This window comes from Eptatretus burgeri, chromosome 3 (assembly GCF_056783735.1).
Source record: "Eptatretus burgeri isolate ZD-2024b chromosome 3, Ebu_testis_v1, whole genome shotgun sequence".
Taxonomy (NCBI): Eukaryota; Metazoa; Chordata; class Myxini; order Myxiniformes; family Myxinidae; genus Eptatretus; species Eptatretus burgeri.
The window spans coordinates 49,796,344-49,814,702 of record NC_140963.1 but is presented as its reverse complement, the minus strand read 5'-3'; the positions used below and the strand labels follow the sequence as shown (position 1 = coordinate 49,814,702).

The 18,359-nt window shown below is 44.9% G+C and overlaps 1 protein-coding gene across 1 annotated transcript in view; it reads left to right on the top strand.

Moving 5' to 3' along the window:
- Positions 1 to 6,716: 6,716 nt before the first annotated feature.
- MARCHF7 (membrane associated ring-CH-type finger 7) overlaps positions 6,717 to 18,359 on the top strand; it is a 287,445-nt gene continuing 275,802 nt past the window's right edge. Inside the window, exons 1-3 of the mRNA XM_085872142.1 lie at positions 6,717 to 6,864; positions 10,134 to 10,224; positions 13,801 to 13,914. Of these exons, the coding sequence (XP_085728268.1) occupies positions 10,192 to 10,224; positions 13,801 to 13,914 (147 nt within the window). The 5' untranslated portion in view covers positions 6,717 to 6,864; positions 10,134 to 10,191. The remainder of the gene's footprint in view (positions 6,865 to 10,133; positions 10,225 to 13,800; positions 13,915 to 18,359) is intronic.

The following is an 18,359-nucleotide window of genomic DNA, read 5'->3' as shown; positions in this document are numbered from 1 at the left end:
GGGGGGGGGGGGTTGCTAAACACTTCAACAATAACTATCTCAACCAAAGCTTCGTCCAGATCTCTCAAAGGCTACAAAGGTATCACACTGCAGGAGAGTGGTATTCATGGAACTCCTAAGCCCACAAGTAGTCCAAAGTACCCAGATTACAAGACAGAGAAATTTACCCAACTTCAAGAGTTCAATCGGTGAAGATCGAGCATGGCTTGTAGTCCGTTATGTTCAAAGATCTGTGACTGCAAACATAGCAGTTGGAAATCTGCTAACATCACTGCCCTGCATAAAAAAGGTGCAAAAACAGATCCCTATAACTACAGACCAATCAGCCTTCTCCCAATAATCAGCAAGGTGATGGAATCCATCATCGCTTCAGATATGAAATCCTTCCTCTTCTCCAATGGCTTGATTTCCAATCATCAATTTGGTTTCAGACCAGGTCACTCTACCCTGGATATGCTGCTTCTGCTCTCCCATCAATGGATGGAGGTCCTCAATGCCAGACAGGAAATCTGAGCCGTATCCCTGGACATATCACGTGCTTTTGACACAGTCTGGCACCCTGCCCGACTCACCAAACTCTCTTCCCATGGTATTCAAGGCCATCTCCACTCATGGCTCGCAGACTTCCTCTCCTGTAGCAGTCAACGTGTGGCCCTAAATGGAGTTCTTTCATCCCCTCTTCCTGTGCAGGCTGGAGTTCCTCAAGGTAGCGTTCTGGGCCCTGTTCTTTTTCTGGTTTTCATCAATGATCTCTCGGACTCTATGGAAAATCCTCTATTTCTCTTTGCCGACGACTCCACCCTCTGCCGTACCATCTGTCATCCCTCAGACCGGCAAGCAGCAGCTTCTTCGCTCACTGCAGATCTGGATAAAATCACAAACTGGTCCAACACGTGGAACATGTCTTTCAATCCAGACAAATCTCACACTCTCACTATGTCTCTTCGAAAGGACCGTTTACAAAACTAACCATCCACTTTCTCAACAATCCTCTGGAAGAAGTCTTTTCTTTCAAGCTTCTAGGTCTCACTATCTGCCATGACCTTTCCTGGGAAAGTCACATTTCCAACCTCGCCTCAAAAGCCAGTCGCCGACTGGGAATCCTCCGTCGTGCTAAGTCCTTCCTCGGCCCTCTTGAGCTCCTGACCACTTACAAAACTTTTGTCCGTAGCCTGATGGAGTACTGCTCTCCCCTCTGGGCTGGTGCTCCTGCCTCCCACCTTTCTCGGCTTAACGCTGTCGAAACCAGGGCATTTAAGATCATCGGCATCTCCCGCAATGAAGCTGAGTATTTGGGCCTCTCACTCAATCACCGCAGGTTGGTCGGTGGTCTTTCTGTCTTCTACCGACTCCTCTCCAGCCTTTCCCCCCCTGCTCTCTCTGCGATTTGTCCCCACCACATTTCCACAGGGCGCTCAAGGTCCGCCAACAACCTCCTTCTGGTAAAACTACCAAAATCACGAATCACTGCTCATCTTCACTCTTTCATTCCTCTTTTTTCCCGCCTTTGGAATAAACTTCCTCACTCTATTCTTTCCCATTCTTCCCTCCAGGCTTTCAAAACAGCTGTTCACCACCACCTCTTATCTTCCCCCATCCAAATCCTCGATCTTTTCTACCCCCGATAATCCACCCAAGCCCACTTCCTTCATTTCTCCTGCTTTCCTTCCTGAAAGTCCCTGAAATGTCCATCTTCTCTTCGCCATGTTCCCCGTCCCATCCCCATCCCTCTCCCTTCCACAGTTCACCTAATGTGTCTGTTCCCCACTGTTTTGTCCCTTCCACTCCCGCCCCTCTTGTCTCATGCCTCCTTGCTGTGAGTTGTGTGTTTGCTCTCATACGAGCCTCGACCAAGGTATACAAAAAAAAAAAAAAAAAGCACCAATGGATGTTGAGGCGGGTACAGAAGATATACCCACTGACAGGCCTGATGATGTATCCACTGGAACCGATGACCCCACCATGCATGCTACAATAGACCGACAAACAGACACTAATGTTGTGCCAACATTCCCTACAACTCTGTAATCACAGATGATAAGAGACCTATTACAACAATACAAATTCTTCCACTGATACCAGCACCGGCCAATGAATGGTCCACTCTCCTCACCGTCTTGAAACAAGCACAACACATAAGTTCGGAGATTGTTGGACCAAACAAAAAGACAATCATCACGTTGGACATGGATCTGTACATGAGGGCAGTCAAACTGCAGTCGCTTAAAAGCCAAAATTGACAAAGAACTGCATTCTTAGAGTTGGAGAATTCCACACTGTGCTATGTGCCCTGCGTGCTATTGGAACTTCAATAGAGGCCAGTGGGATTGATGATGCTTGGATAGAGGCTGATATCTATGGTTCGACAACCACCAGACAAATCCTGGAGGGGAGACACATGAAGAGAGCTGTTACAGCACACATCATCACTTTACAAGCTTTATATGACCCCCTTCTGGACGAATATCAAGCATCCGAAGGGCCACTACCTGTTGCACTCAAACCAGTAATAAAACTTCTGCAGTCAGCATGCAGTGAAAATGATACTGCCAAAGCACAGCAGGCATCGAAGGACATATCACACTTGGTCAATGACTTAACGATGAAACTGGAGGAGTTTTGCATCAAACGTGAGGCAGCTTCACCAACATTCAAAGTTACAAGCATGTACATTGTACATGAACCTTGTTCTCACTCTTCTACAATTTATAAAGGCGTCACAGAAGGGAGATTAGATCCTTCATCTTACTTCCCTGGAGAATCTATGTAAGCACTTCTTCAGCCAGAATAGGTTAAAATATGCTCAGCACGTCCCAGAATACCTCTTGAAAATGTACAGCTTGCAAACAAGTGATCCAGATGTTTGGAAATATTTCTGTGAAGGCAATTTCTGTGTCAAGAAAACAGAAGTCTTTCTGTAGTTTGGGTGTGGATCAAGCTTTGGAACAAGAAAACAAAAGGTTGAAAGTACTGGGAGGTTTGAAAGGTATCACCCACAACCCAGCAGCACGACAGCATTTCTTTCTTATCACACCAGAATTAGAGAGATTATCATCAGAGGCCGAGAAGATGACAGGGTTTTCTCCAGAGAAACGAACCACACATCACGAAATGTCCAATAGAATTCAGGACAGACAAAAAGTAAAAGTGAAGAAACTTAAAGCAGTACTGAAGGAACTGAATCCTTTCAGCTAAGATGGTGGGAACCTGGTCAATGTCATCACCAAATCTGTTGTACCAGACACAATTCGAGATAATATACTCAGACAAGAGCGTTCTGGAGATGATGCATACAACAACTTCGTCCAAAAGCAAATTGTTGGAGAAACAAATCTATGGGATAAAGTCACTAAGGTGAAACTACAACGATGGACATCAACAGGAAAGAAATCATCCGTAACATGTGATAAACAAACCCTTGAACTGAAAGAGAATCGCTCCCTCTTTGCCTGAATGGCAATTGTCACAAAGTCGTGGCCAGAAATAGATATGGAGAATGCAAGTGGTCAGTATGAAATTTTCAATTGGTCAGTATGAATTTTCAACGAACCCAAAGTTCGTTCATTATTTGCAGCAGATGGTACTCTGCTGGCATGTAACAAGTACAAGCTTATGGAAGAGTTGGAAAAATCGGCGATCAATGACGAAGAAGCGGAACCCATTGTCGGTGGACAGTGAACAGTCATTATTGATGCGATGGCAATCGTACAACAAATTGGATCCAAGGATACAGCATCCTGTAAGATTCTGGCCACCAACATGAATCAGTGGTTGAGCAAATATGTACAAACTCAGCAGGCTGTGCACATGGTATTTTATCACGACGATTTACCAATTTCCTTGAAACAGCAAACTCGGGAATGGCGAATGACAAGTACACAAACAGGTAAAGGTAAATCATACATATGCATTATGCACAGATGCCACACCGATACGAACAACCTTCAAACAATTTATGGCAAGCATCAAGACGAAGGATAGTTTGACTGACTATTTGACAATAAGATTCTGGATCACTACAAAACGCACGACACGGAAGTAGTTGTGTCAACACAACGTGGAACACGGTCAAATTATGGGAATGTTGATTACCTGTCAAGTACACAAGAAGAAGCCGACACACTATTGCTACTCCATGCCCTCCATGTAGCGAGTACAGGCGCAGAAGTCCAGATCATATCTCCAGACACGGATGTACTGTTGCTAGCCTTGCGAAGATATCCACAATTCGGACATAATCCTTCCTTCGTCACAGGTGTGGGTGATAAAAGGTGCACCATCTTCCTCAAACCAATCTATGATTCGATTGGTGACCACTTAGCTGCTGCCCTGCCAGACTTTCATGCCTTTACAGGGTGTGATACGACAGGTCACTTCGCTGGAAAAGGGAAACAAGGCTGCTGGAAGGCTCTTAAACAATCCTCAGTTAATGTCATAGAAGTCTTCATGAATACAGCTTGGATCAAACAGCACAATTTCTCCAGAGATGGAGTTAGCACTGGAACAATTTGTGTGTCAACTATACCTACCTGGCACAGAGTTTTGTGAACTTTCATCACTTCGATGGCATATGTTCAAGAAGTCATTTGCAGAATCCGAGAAATTGCCACTTACAAAAGGAGCACTGGAACAACACATCAAGCTAGCTCATTATCATGCTATGGTGTGGTACCATGATGAAATAGCCAAACCCAAACTGCCAGAACCATCAGAATATGGTTGGACATTAGAGAACAGCCTATACAGGCCAGTGATAACCCATCTACCACCTGCACCAAAGGCTGTGCTGGAACTTGTGAGGTGCAAATGTGTCAAACAAATGTGCAGAACGGCATGTTGTTCCTGCAAGCGAGCAAATGTATGTACAGAGATGTGCACTTGTGAGGCATCTGATGACATCTGTGAGAACACAACAATCAGCAGCCTCTGATTCAGATGACAGTGATGAACTCTGAAATAATATAAAATATAACACTTAAGTTGACCAAGCAGCATGCACCAATTTTGTTCAATAAATTTGAAAATACACTACATTTTCCATATTTTAAAACATATAACAATTTATATAAGATAAGTAGCATAATAATTTCCTGACAAAATTACTCTGTACATCGCACCGGTCATTTTAAGGTGCTATATGACATACTTATAATTAAATTTTGAAAAAAATAATTTTTTAGCAGCGTCTCGCATAGCGAACGCTGTTCATAGAGAGAGCTCGGTGTTCTTCTTGTTACCTTCGCAAACTTTGTTGCGAAGGTTATGTTTTGATCGCTGTGTATTTATTTATTTGTGAATATGTGTGTTTGTTTGTTTGTTTGTTATTCGCATAACTCCAAAAGTATTGAACTGAATCGCAGCAAATTTGGTGGGATGATTGGTTATTATCCGAGGACCATGTGATTAGATTTTGGGAGCGATCGGGTCAAAGGTCAAAGTCAAGGTCATGAAAAGGTCAAAATCGTCTTTTTACCATAGCGCGGTCAATTTGTATCCAATTTGCATGCATCTAATGCCAAAATGTTCAGAATTCAATGCCCCATCTTGTGATATGTGACATGACACAATGACGTAATAACCCTTATTACCGGCTGGGAGTCAAAGGTCGGGGGGGGTCACGGCATTGCAAAATGTGTGGTTTTAGTCATAACACGGTCAATTCTTTCTGTTCCCCACACTCTAATACCAATTACAAAATTAAGAGTACAAAGGTCAAGGTCGAGGTCATGAAAAGGTCAAAATCGTCATTTTGCCATAGTGCGGTCGATTTTTATCCAATTTGCAAGCAACCAATGTCAAAATGTTGTGAATTCAATGCCCAATCTTGTGATATATGAGATGACACAGGAAATTTAATGACAATCAACTGTTTCTGGGGGGGCAAAATGTAACTTTTGGCAAAGGTATGCGTCGTCGTCGTCGTCGTCGTCGTCGTCGTCGTCGTCGTCGTCGTCGTCGTCGTCGTCGTCGTCGTCGTCGTCGTCACAAAACCTTAACCTCTAGGACTCGGCTCTTGTATATACAAGATCCGGATCTCCTTAAATACTAAGCACATGTACACATCCTCGCATTGACGGTGCCTTTTGAGAGCGTCTATCATGAACTTTTAAATATATTCGGACATTTGCTTTAAAGTTTCGAAAAGTTCACGTTACTATTTAAAGATTATTCCATTTATCGTATTGTAATTTCGTAAATACACTATATATCGTAAATACGTAAATACATTATGACGGGTCTCGTTATTGGCTTAATCAAGGCACGTGACGAAATATCGGAAGTTGTTGTTGGGTTTTTTATTTATTTATTTTTTTCGCCGACAAAACCTTTAGGACGCTGCTCTTGGACACATTTGTCCTTGTTATAACACGATCACGGTCATCTCGTATTTTCTGGAAAAAAAATCACACTAAACATGCATAAAAAAATTGGCACCAAGATTTTTCAATATCAATATACTCCTGTAGTCACAAAAAAACCTTACAACATAAATTAACATAGTTTGCAAACATGACCATGTATCTCAACATATGCCCCTGCACTAATAAGGTGTTTGAATCGGCTGCGTCAATGCGCACGCAATGTCATCCTCTTTTCCGTACTCCGCAGATGACGTAACCCAAGCTCCGCCCCCAGATATTAATTTTTTCATTTTTTGGAAGTGAAGCTGTTACGCTGCATTTTCATCGGTGAAAAGCACAGAAAACGAATGACGTAGTCACGCATTAAAGGCGGAGCCAAAGCTGTTCTTGTCTTGCGAAATCGTCACTGGCTGGTTTGGTGAGCTGTGGCTATCACGTGACCATAAAGCAGGACCGGAAGCCTGCTGGGCGCCATTTCGGGTTGTGTCTCGAGGAGAGTAAGGTAGCGTTTGGTGCCTTGTTTGAATCGTCTCATTAATTTTCTCTTCACATATTTCTCCTTTGCGCCTCTCTGGTGAGAGCAGGTCGCTCAAATCTTTGCCAACGCTGCAGTTTGTAAGTGCCTTGAACGTGATGAAATAATTTTATATTTATCCATTTTTTTTTGTTGACAGCGATTCCAAATCTCGATTCGTACTCTTTCACTGCTCTTTGGCCTTGTTCAACATAGTTCTGTGCGATCCCTTAGACGTTGAGGCGAACTACAGGTTACTGGTGAAGTGAGGATCAATGTGAATGGAGTTGATTTTTAAACATTGGAATGACATGACGGTTTTAATACTGCTTGGGATTCTTTAAAAAGAAAGAACACTTCTTGGGCGTTTTGGTGGTGGTGGTGGTGGTGGTGTGTCTGTTTGCCGTCAGACGTGAACATCAATTTGTGTGCGATTCCACAATGACGAGTTTTCAACGCGGTTTAAACTAACTCGAGTTTGAACGATTTTTTTTTTCTGGGTTGGTATGAAATTATAAACTGTGTACGTGACTCATCACATTGTGACGTGGATATGGGGAGAGATGCAAATGTAGAAAATGGCATTCCGTTGAGCCATCTTGAGAGAGGGTGAACTCGCATGGCAATACAGTACAGCACAAATGGGGGTGGATGGGGTGGGTAGAGCACTTTCTTCCGGTAGCTGTCGTGACGTGTGGAGGGGTGGAGTGCATTCTTGAACTAGCTGTCGTGACGTAACTTGTTTGGAGGGGGAGGGGCACTTCGTCAGCCATTGGTGTGGAGGGGGCTAGGGTAGCCCTGGGAGTTAGTGGGGGGGGGTGGCAGCCTTTCGGGGCGGCGCGGCAGGTGTTTGAGGCGGGGCGGTGCGGCAGGTGTTCGGGGCGGCGCGGCAGGTGTTCGGGGCGGCGCGGCAGGTGTTTGGGGGCGGCGCGGCAGCTGTTCGGGGCGGCGCGGCAGCTGTTCGGGGCGGGGCGGCGCGGCAGCTGTTCGGGGCGGGGCGGCGCGGCAGCTGTTCGGGGCGGGGCGGCGCGGCAGCTGTTCGGGGCGGGGCGGCGCGGCAGCTGTTCGGGGCGGATCGGCAGGTGTTCGGCGCGCAACGGGTGTTCGGGGCGGCGCGGCAGGTGTTCGGGGCGGGGCGGGGCGGCGCGGCAGGTGTTCGGGGCGGGGCGGGGCGGCGCGGCAGGTGTTCGGGGCGGGGCGGCGCGGCAGGTGTTCGGGGCGGCGCGGCAGGTGTTCGGGGCGGCGCGGAAGCTGTTCGGGGCGGGGCGGCGCGGCAGGTGTTCGGGGCGGCGCGGAAGCCGTTCGGGGCGGGGCGGCGCGGCAGCCGTTCGGGGCGGGGCGGCGCGGCAGCCGTTCGGGGCGGGGCGGCGCGGCAGCCGTTCGGGGCGGGGCGGCGCGGCAGCCGTTCGGGGCGGGGCGGCGCGGCAGCTGTTCGGGGCGGGGCGGCGCGGCAGCTGTTCGGGGCGGGGCGGCAGCCGTTGGCGGCAACGGCGGGGCGGGGCGCGGCAGCCGTTCGGGCGGGGCCGCGGCACCGCGCGGGCGGGCGGCGCGGCAGCCGTTCGGGGCGGGGCGGCGCGGCAGCCGTTCGGGCGGGCGGCGCGCGGCAGCCGTTCGGGCGGGCGGCACGGCAGGTGTTCGGGGCGGGCGCGGCAGCTGCGCGGGCGGCAGCGCGCGGCAGCTGTTCGGGGCGGGGCGGCGCGGCAGCTGTTCGGGGCGGGGCGGCGCGGCAGCTGTTCGGGGCGGATCGGCAGCTGTTCGGGGTGGCACGGCAGCTTTTCAGGGGGCTGCCCCTCCAGAAGCTGCTGCTGCTGCTGTAATGGAGCTTCTTGGGACGATGTGCGGCTCCTCCCGCTGGTGATTTTGGAAGGGAGGTAGATAGCTGCAGCCAATCAGAGGGTGGGCCCTCTGGCATTTGTGGAGGTCGTTTGGGGAAGGCATTACACTACCCTTCCTGCAGACGTTGTGTGGCACTTCCTATGGGCGATTCAGGCATTGTTCGGCACCACCTGCGGCAGCTGTCGGGGGTGGGCAGTAAGGGGTGCTGCAGCTGTTCAGGGGTTGGCCCTCTTGCAGCTGTGGAGGGTGCCTGCATGTGGCGCAGGCGTTGCACGGTGGCACCTCCCGTAGGCGTTGCACGGCGTAGAACTTCCGATGAGCAATGTGGGCATTGCTCAGCACCTCCCGTGGGTAGCACAGGGAGTGTGGTTTGGGGTTGGGTGTGTGTCTTGCCTACATGCCCGTTCGGTGTGGGGGTTGTGGGGGAGGGCTTTTTTTCCCTGTCCGGCAGGTGTCGTCGTGTAGAGCAGGTGGCTGTGTGACTCCTTTTTGTTTTGAAAGAAATTCTTCAAATTTATTGTTTAATCTTCCATCCTTTTTTCTTAACTTGCTATTCAGCTTTCCACTTTGCATTATCTCCACCACCAAGGGTGAAGGAGTTTATGTTTTTACCTCCTTTCTGTTTGTTTGTCTGTCTGTGTGTGCTGGATATCTCAAAAAGTTGTGGATGGATCTGGATGAAATTTTGTGAACAGGTTCAGTGTGTGACAAGGACGAACTGATTTGACTTTTGGTGAAGATCCGGATCCGACTACGATAATTTTTTAAGCAATTCTTCACCATTGAGAGATAGGGCCAAAAAGGATGTATTGCACGATTTCTCAAAAAGTTGTGGACGGATTCGGATGAAACTTGGTGGACCTGTTGGGTGTGTGACGAGGAAGAATTGATTCATTTTTGCTGAAGATCCGAATCAGCATCCAGATTTGATAATTTTTTAAAGTGATTCTTCGCCATTGAGAGATCGGGCTGAACCGATATATAGCACGATATCTCAAAAACTTGTGGACGGATTTGGATGAAACTTGCTGGACAGGTTGGTTGTGTGACAAGGATGAATTGATTCGATTTTGTTGAAGATCCGAATCTGGATACGAGAGTTATATAATTTTTGAAATGATTTTTCACCATTGAGAGATCGGGCCAAAAACGATATCGTACTGTATAGCATGATAGTTCAAAAAATGTCATGGGCCAGATATGTTCTCGTGGATCAGGCATTACGTGGCGGAGGTATGTGCTCTACAGAGTGCCCTTCTAGTTCACATTGCACTCCTGATTTTTTTTTTATTTTTTTTGTCGTTTATCACTTCCAAATGTGTCTGACACTGCACTATGAAAACCTGGTTGGAGATAATACAATGATTGCTTATAATGTAGTATCTTGATATGATTGTCTTGTTTTTTCTTTTTCTTTGCAGGATGTGCAGAATTTAGAAGGCTGTAATGTTGCAGAAGTCGACATGAAGAGCTGTGGGAATGCCGAGAATCTCTCATAAAGTTGTTGACAAGGTAGTTTCTGGTTTTGTATTCGTAATACAAGCACAAGGCCAACAATGAAAACTCGAAGTTTAGGTTTTAAAAAAATATTTATTACCTTCGCATTCTGCGAAAGGTTATGTTTTGGTCGGCGTGTATTTATTTATTTATTTATTTATTTATTTATTTATTTATTTGTAATCTTGTGATTCGTATAACTCAAAAAGTATTAAACCGAATTGCATGAAATTTGGTGGGATGATTGGTTATTAGCCAGGAAGCATTCGATTAGATTTTGGGATCATTCGGGTCAAAGGTCAAGGTCACGAAAAGGTCAAAATCGTCTTTTTACGATAACACGGTCAATTTTTATTCAATTTGCATGCAACTAACGCCAAAATGTTCAGAATTCAACGCCTCATCTTGTGATATGCAATATGACACAATGACGCCCATACTCTTGTTACCGGTTAGGGGTCAAAGGTCAGGGGGGTCACGCCCTTGAAAAATATGCGGTTTTCGGCATAACTCAGTCAATTCTTATTCGATTTGCATGAAACCAGCATCAAACGAGATTACCTTCTCTTGTTGAAACGTTGTATTCACCGAGCTTGCGAGTGAAGACTCGCCAAAACGATGTGAGTTGATTGTTGTTTAGTCCGTAGCCCCCGAAAGTCGGGGGGGGGGTCATGACATTATAGATATGTGGTTTGTGTCATAAGACCATTCATATGAAACCAGTTCCCCACACTCATACCAAGAACAAAAAAAGTAGTGGCGGCGAAGGTATGCGCTCTATTAGTGCCCGTTCTAGTTTTAGTTATATTTCTTTTTAGTGAGGACTTGGGGGTATTGGTGCTGTGACAAAAGGTTCATATGTCATGTGTTTTTCTTTTTTTTCATTTTTATTTGTATACATTGTCGAGGCTTGTATAAGTGCTAACACACACAACGTGATCACAAAGACAGCAGGAGAGGGAAGCACCAAACATTAGAGAACAGAGACATTAGAAAGTCTGTGGAAGGGAGAAGGATGAGGTGGGAAGCATGGGGGAAACCAGTATTCTTTCAACCAGTATTCCAGGCAAGTAGGTTGCTGGCAGGAAGCAACTGTTCCAGCTTATGGATGGTGGTCCCATGGCCAACAGGCAGGATGGCAAGCTTCGCTCTAAACTAATCCTAATTCTGACTTTCTAATCCCATTTCACTAATCTCACTCGTTCTACTTCTCCTGAATTAAAAATGTCCAATCTTCTCCCCTCTTCAGATTTAAAGGTTGGAGTGGCATGACGTCACCGGCACAGTGGGCTGATTTGGGGTGGGGGTGGTTGTTCCTACTAAATGGAACTCTATGGGTTCTCGCAAAAGCCATTTGTCCTACTACTATTCTTTCCAGTGGCCGCAACACATTGAATCTTATGAAGGGGAAGCATTACTAATCTATCCTGTTGCTTACAATAACATTTTATTTTATTTTAACCCCCATTTATCACTTTACCACTTTACTAGCACTCTCACCTCAGGTTCTCCCTGGGCACCCGAGCTTCCAAACTAAATTGTTCACCTGGTGTTTTCCATTGGTTTCCAGAGGTCCCAAGCCTAGTGCTCGCTCTACACTGCTTTCACTAACCACCGTAACACCGTTCCATCCTCCCAGCTGTTCATCACACAGTTCACACTTTTCAAATTTTTTTCCACGGCTATATTGGTTCACCTCAGGTGTGTGTAGACAAAGGACAGTGAGGAATGGAGTTGTTCCACACAGCAACACAATCATTGAGATGGGTGAAAGACTTCCCAAAAATGCAAGAGAATAGCCAGGTAGAAAGTCTGGAATCAGAGACATCTTTTGGAAAGCAACATTTCTGTTGGGCACAAAGCTGCAACAATCACCTGGAAGGAAAGATTAAAAAAAAATATTAGTGGATCACATTTCGTGGGTGGTGGTGGGGAGGTGATAAGGTGGCATAATTTAGTTGCCATATTGCAGATGTTGCTAAAAAAAATCAATTGTAGGTTTGGAATTATTAGTTCTTTTAAATTATTCGATGAAAGAAGGGCTTGTACTCTTGTACAAAGTCATTGTACGACCAATACGGGAGTACTGTAATATAGTTTGCTCACCTTTTTACAAGAAAAAGATTGCTTCGAGAAGGTACGACAGAGTGACACTTACCAGAACTTCATGGACAAAAGTATCCAGAGAGATTGAAAGCACTTGGTCCAACCACTCTTGCATATAGATAAAGTAGAGCAGAGATGATTCAATTTTTCTCTTTCCCAGAGGATTGGATAATGTGGACAATAAGAATTTTTTTTATCATTAGAAGAGCCGACCAGGACAAGAGGGCATTCACTCAAGCTGTATAGGTTTCATTGTAAGACAAAAAAAAATCAGTGTGCCTTTTCTATCCATTGTGTGAATAATTAGAATTCTCTTCCGAGTTGTGTGATTGAGTCTGGTACTCAAAATCGGTTGAAGTCTGCTCTTGAGAAGCATTGGTTTGACCATCCCTTGAAGTTTAACCCCTATAATTAGAGTTTAGGACATAGTGAAGAGGGGCACATAAGCTTCGCTTTACATCTCAAAATCCAGTAAAGTGTGTGTGTGTGTGTGTGTGTGTGTGTGTGTGTGTGTGTGTGTGTGTGTGTGTGTGTGTGTGTGTGTGTGTGTGTGTGTGTGTGTGTGTGAGTGTGTGTGTGTGTGTGTGTGTGTGTGTGTGTGTGTGTGTGTGTGTGTGTGTGTGTGTGTGTGTGTGTGTGTGTGTGTGTGTGTGTGTGTGTGTGTGTGTGTTTGTGTGCGTGCACGCACGTACACACATGGGGGAGGGCTTGGAGTTGGGTTTGTGCCAACGCTTGCTGCAGACTGGATTTCTCTTCAGCATCCTAAATTCTCTAAAATTATACTTATGACCATGTTGAAGGGAAGGGTTGGCGAAAGTATGGAGGAAAGTAGTCCTGTAGAATTACGCAATTATATGACTTGCTAGAAAGGCATTTTGAAGCGACAGCTGTTGCAGCCTCAGCGTGACGTGGTTGCAAAGCCTATGGATGGAAGGTACTCTGCAGTCTCATCTGGTTGCTCCCAGATTGTTCATGAAAAGTACAGTAATGGTTTTTTTAATAAAATTTTTTTTTTTCCAGGGTCAAGGCTTGTGCAGTAGGTATAACAGAGCAAAAATGGCATTGCAAAGAGGGGGGGGGTGGTGGGGCATGCCAATAACAGGGTGGAGGGGCAAAGTAGAATGAGACTTGGACGAATAAAGAGTATCTGTTGGATTTGTGGAAAAATGAAGTCATGGAGAGGCCAATGGGTGAACAGGATGAAAGTAATGTTGAAAAAGCATTTTCAGTCATCGGTGTGTGAATGGAGTGAATAGATTCCAGAATATGCAGTAAGTAGCGACTTCTGAACTTGTTATCCAAGGTCATTTGTTGTTGTTGTGTACATGACAGTTTGTTGGCATACGATGTCATTTAATTTTGATTGTATTGAAATTCATGACCCTCCATCCCCCCCTTACCTCACCACTCCTTCATGCTATCTTTGCGATACCAAGGAATGCATTAAGCTTTTACATCTGCAGTCTTTTGTGCACTTTGTTACAGAGCTTGCAAATAAGACTAGATGCTGGTGATTCTGAAGGTCTGGACAGAACACAATTGCATCACCCCAATTTTGCTCATCAATTTTCTACCATGGGAAGCAGTAGCAGCAGAAGGGTAAGATGTGGTTGCAAATGTTTTTTTTGAGAAATGTTTAAATGATTAATTTCATACAAGGCTGACGTTGGGGTCGGATTCCCCGAAAGATGCACACAATCATTGTATGCTTTGCAATGTGAGTAACCATAAGGTCATGTCATTTAGATTGCTTTCTTCAACTGGAAAGAAAATTTCATTTATAGCAATTACCTGACGACATGTTTCATTCTACTTATGACAGAGTTGTGAAGTGATAAACTACAAATACAATGACAAGTTTTATGACCATTTTCCCCTTCTTCAAGTTATTGGTCAAGTTATCGCATTCTTCCTTACGGATCTATCCATTGTGTCAGTTTCGTGCAAACCCAATCATTCCATATCTTTCTCAATGACTATTTCAATCCATTTATTTTTAAGGTGTCCTCTCTACTTGCTTCCTTCTACCACACCAACCATCAACCACGTCTTCTTCCTAAGTTATTCTTCATTCGTATTTATTACCCTCACCAAAGGAGAGGTCGAGGCGAAACTTTACACGAATGACCGCCTGTCCATGAGGAAGAAAAAGTTCACACATATGATGTCATTGGCCACATGGTTTGGCAGCCGTCTTGGATTTACCCTAAAACCTATAAAATAAAATACACCACTCAAAAGAAATCCTGGTGAGGGTCTGCAATCTCTGATTGCTCTTTTTCTTGTTTTTATATTAATCCTTTCTTGATTGAGCATTGAATTCTTTCTTTCAAAGACGATCCTTTCATCCGTCCATTATATCAATCTAATCTCTTCTTTCCATACTTTCAATATATTTGATCCACATTGCCCACGTTTTGCTTTGCCCACTGGGACATGCTTTCAATTGCCCTTGCCCACATTAATGCCTCTCTGAAACTTTATAAACTAACGTTTTTACAGATAATAGAAAGGAATGTTTCTGTGCTTCATGATTATATCACCTCACCTCCACTTATTCCAGGCTGACTTTATTCTCAATTGAACACCGAATTACACTCATGATGCGTCGATCGTTTCTCCAAGGGTACAGAAGCTTTAATCCTTTTCTAAATTAAATTCTGAGCTCAAACATTTCTTTTTGTTCTTCATCTTTTTCCTGAATATAATGATCTCACCTCTTTTACAACATATGAAAATCCCAGCTTTTGACAAAATTTCCTGTGACATTACTTGTCTTGTGACACAAACTATAACATGCCCTACTTTGAATCACATTCCATCCAACTCCTTTTCTGCACATTAAGCAAGGCTGTACTCCACTTTTCTTTCCTTTCTCCTTCGCCACTCACTATAACCTTCGTTTTACTATGTTAACACGTAAACATTTCTTCAATATTGCACTTTTCCATTTTTAAAAAGCATCTGTTTTACTTATTTTTCACTTTCAGCTTTCATTACCAAGTCGTCGATGTACAATAACTCGTAAGAATTGCAACCTTTCATTCTTCATCAATTCTTCCATCGTTTTTACAAACAGGAGAGTACTTTTTATACAATATTTTAGGCTCTTAATGGAGCTGCCACTCGCATCTCACACATGGACATACAGACGCGATGCAACACAGAACTATTAGACGAGACAAAAAACAGCCACTAAGTTTGGGAAAGTTCTGTCACTTCCTGGGATATTGTGGGTACCAACGTCGTCGAAACAATGGCACCGCTTTTCTTTCCATAATCGGTGCTCATTTCTTAAGGAGGAATTTCCTCTTCCTCATTGATATCAACCCATGGGATTGTTCATGCCCTATACCTTTAATTGCTGCACGTCAAGTGAGGAAGTGGCACGTACCATTTCTCAACTCTTTGGTATGACTCGGCCAGGGTTTGAACCAAAGACCTCCCAGCATTTGAGCAGACACTCCAACCATCACACCACCGAGTTTCACTTAAAACTGATTCCTGGTCCTCCCGTGACTTAAACATTTCAGTGTACCCCAAGTTCGTTTTCACCATTGTTCTTCATGTATTTTAATATATATATATATATATATATATATATATATATATATATATATATATATATATATATATATATATATATATATATATATATATATATATATATATATATCACACCATATTTTGCGGTGTAGGAACCACACCTTGTTTTTTATCAGCAACGAAAGGTAAAAGTTGGGGGGGGGGTGCTGTTTATACATGGGTATAGAAAAATATTGGTCTTAAAAACGATCAATGCTGAATTTCAATTGTATTCTAAATGAACACTTCTTTTTTTTTTTTTAGCAGTTGGAACTGCTCATTGAGCTCAATTCTGCCATTAAAATTTTGAAAATCGGTTCTTATTAAGAGTTTGTGCAGCGTTTTATTAACCATGTGTGGAAATTAAATAAAGACACCGGAGTTTAAGTGCGTGGAGGCCCCTGGAGTACCGGTGGAAAGTGGATGTAGCGAAGTGCCGCTCTGGCACATGCTCCCATACCTGACCTGACCTGCGTATATCGAGCCTGGTGGCTCTGAAAACACCATTAAACACAAAAGAAGAAGAACACCGAGTATCGCATCAAAAGAAGAATTATTCACAATAGCTCGAGTCTAATAATGGAGCACCCACCTCAAATAAGCTTGCGTGCAAACTTGCGTGCATCTGACAACAGGCTGGAGGTGGTCACGTGACCCTCAAGGAGGGCTGTTTGTGCCTCGGCTTGCGTCACCAGATTACATCACGCATCATCCATTCTATCTATCAAGATGTCAAGGCGCTCATTCACCACAGCATTCAAACTCTGTCTGCCGATTCATTGCACAGAAGAAGAGTTTGGTAACCGGGAAGTTGGGAGGCGATTCAGCATGAACAAGTCTGTCATCCAGCGTAGGAGAACAAGCAAGGCAATGATAGAAAAGATGCCAAGGAAGAATGCACTGAGGGGGAAAGTCAGTGAAGTGGCCTCAGCTCAAGGAGTGTCTAGTCGCTTGGGTCTGGAAGAAGAGAGCAGAGGGTTACACCATCTCAACACTTGCTCTCAGGTTGAAGGTGAGGAACTTGGCAAAGGAAGATGACACTGAGGACTTCACGGCCAGCCCATTGGCTTTACAGAGTTATGGCATGCCATCAACTGTCGGTTCGACGCTGCGCACACATCTCCCATAATCTACCTGATGAAATGGCTGAAAAGACAACGCGCTTCCAGTCCTACATCATCAAGCTTTGTGGAGAGCATGACTATACCCTCAGCAGAATTGGGAATGCTGACCAGACCCCCCCCTTCCCTTCAACATACTGAGAGGGACCACCATCACAGTGAAAGGAGAGCGCAATGTGATGATCAACACTACTGGTCACGAGAAGGACCAATGCATCGCAGGCGGTGGCAAGCTTCCCCTGTATGTCATGTTCAAGAGGAAGACACTGCCCAAAGACAAGTTTCCAGCCGTTGTCATTGTTGGTGCACATTTGAAGGGGTGGATAGACAAAGGACTGGTCCAGGACTGGGTGCGCACGGTCTGGAGTAGTAGGCCTGATGGTGGTGGTCTCCCGACGACAGAGCATGCTCCTGGACCAGTCCCTGAATGCGATCAGCAGCATGCTCGTCCTGGATGCGTTCAGTTGTCGCATGACTGGTGACACCAAAGCGCTGCTCCATCAGTCCAACACAGATTTTGTTGTCATCCCACCTGGGATGACATCACTCCTGCAGCCCCTCGATGCTTCCATCAACAAGCCATTCAAGGACGGGCTACGTCGCTGCTGATCCGACTGGATAAAGAGTGGGGAGAAGACATACACAAACAGCAGGAGGATGAGAAAAGTTGACCTTCCGATGATCTGTCGCTGTATCGTGAAGGCGTGGGAGGAGATGCCGTTGGACGTCATCAAATGAGCATTTCTGAAATTCTGCATCGCCAACAAGGACAGCACAGAGGATGTCATCATTTGGGAGGAGGAGGCTGGAAATGACTGACAGCAACTGGGACATGCTCTACTCCGATTCGGACAAGGAGTTGCATGCCGTCTTTGAGAAAAGCAGTGATGAAATTCTTTTTATTTCCTCAGTTGAGCAATGAAATTTCTTCGGATTGAGCTGAAAAGCTTCATCAAGCCCAAATGGTCCTTTTCAGGGTCACAAGTCCACAATAAAAATGTATGATACCGGTTTCAATCCCTTTTCTTTCTTTTTTCTTTCTTTTTCTAGTAACAAAAAAATCCTCTTTATAATAATAAGAAAGAAACATAACTTCTTGGTATCCTCTCCTCTCTCTCTCTCTCTCTCTCTCCTCAAGTTCTTGAAAATGAGAACAAGACTGAGATGAAATGAAGCGGACATAAGAGGAAGCATGTTGATACCTCCTTCACTTTGTTCCATACAAAGTTGATGTACAAACGTATTTAGATCGAGATCAGAAAAGAAAATGATCAATATATTCATTATTTTTTTTTTGCAGCGTCTCGTAGCGAACGCTGCTCATCGAGAGCTCGGTGT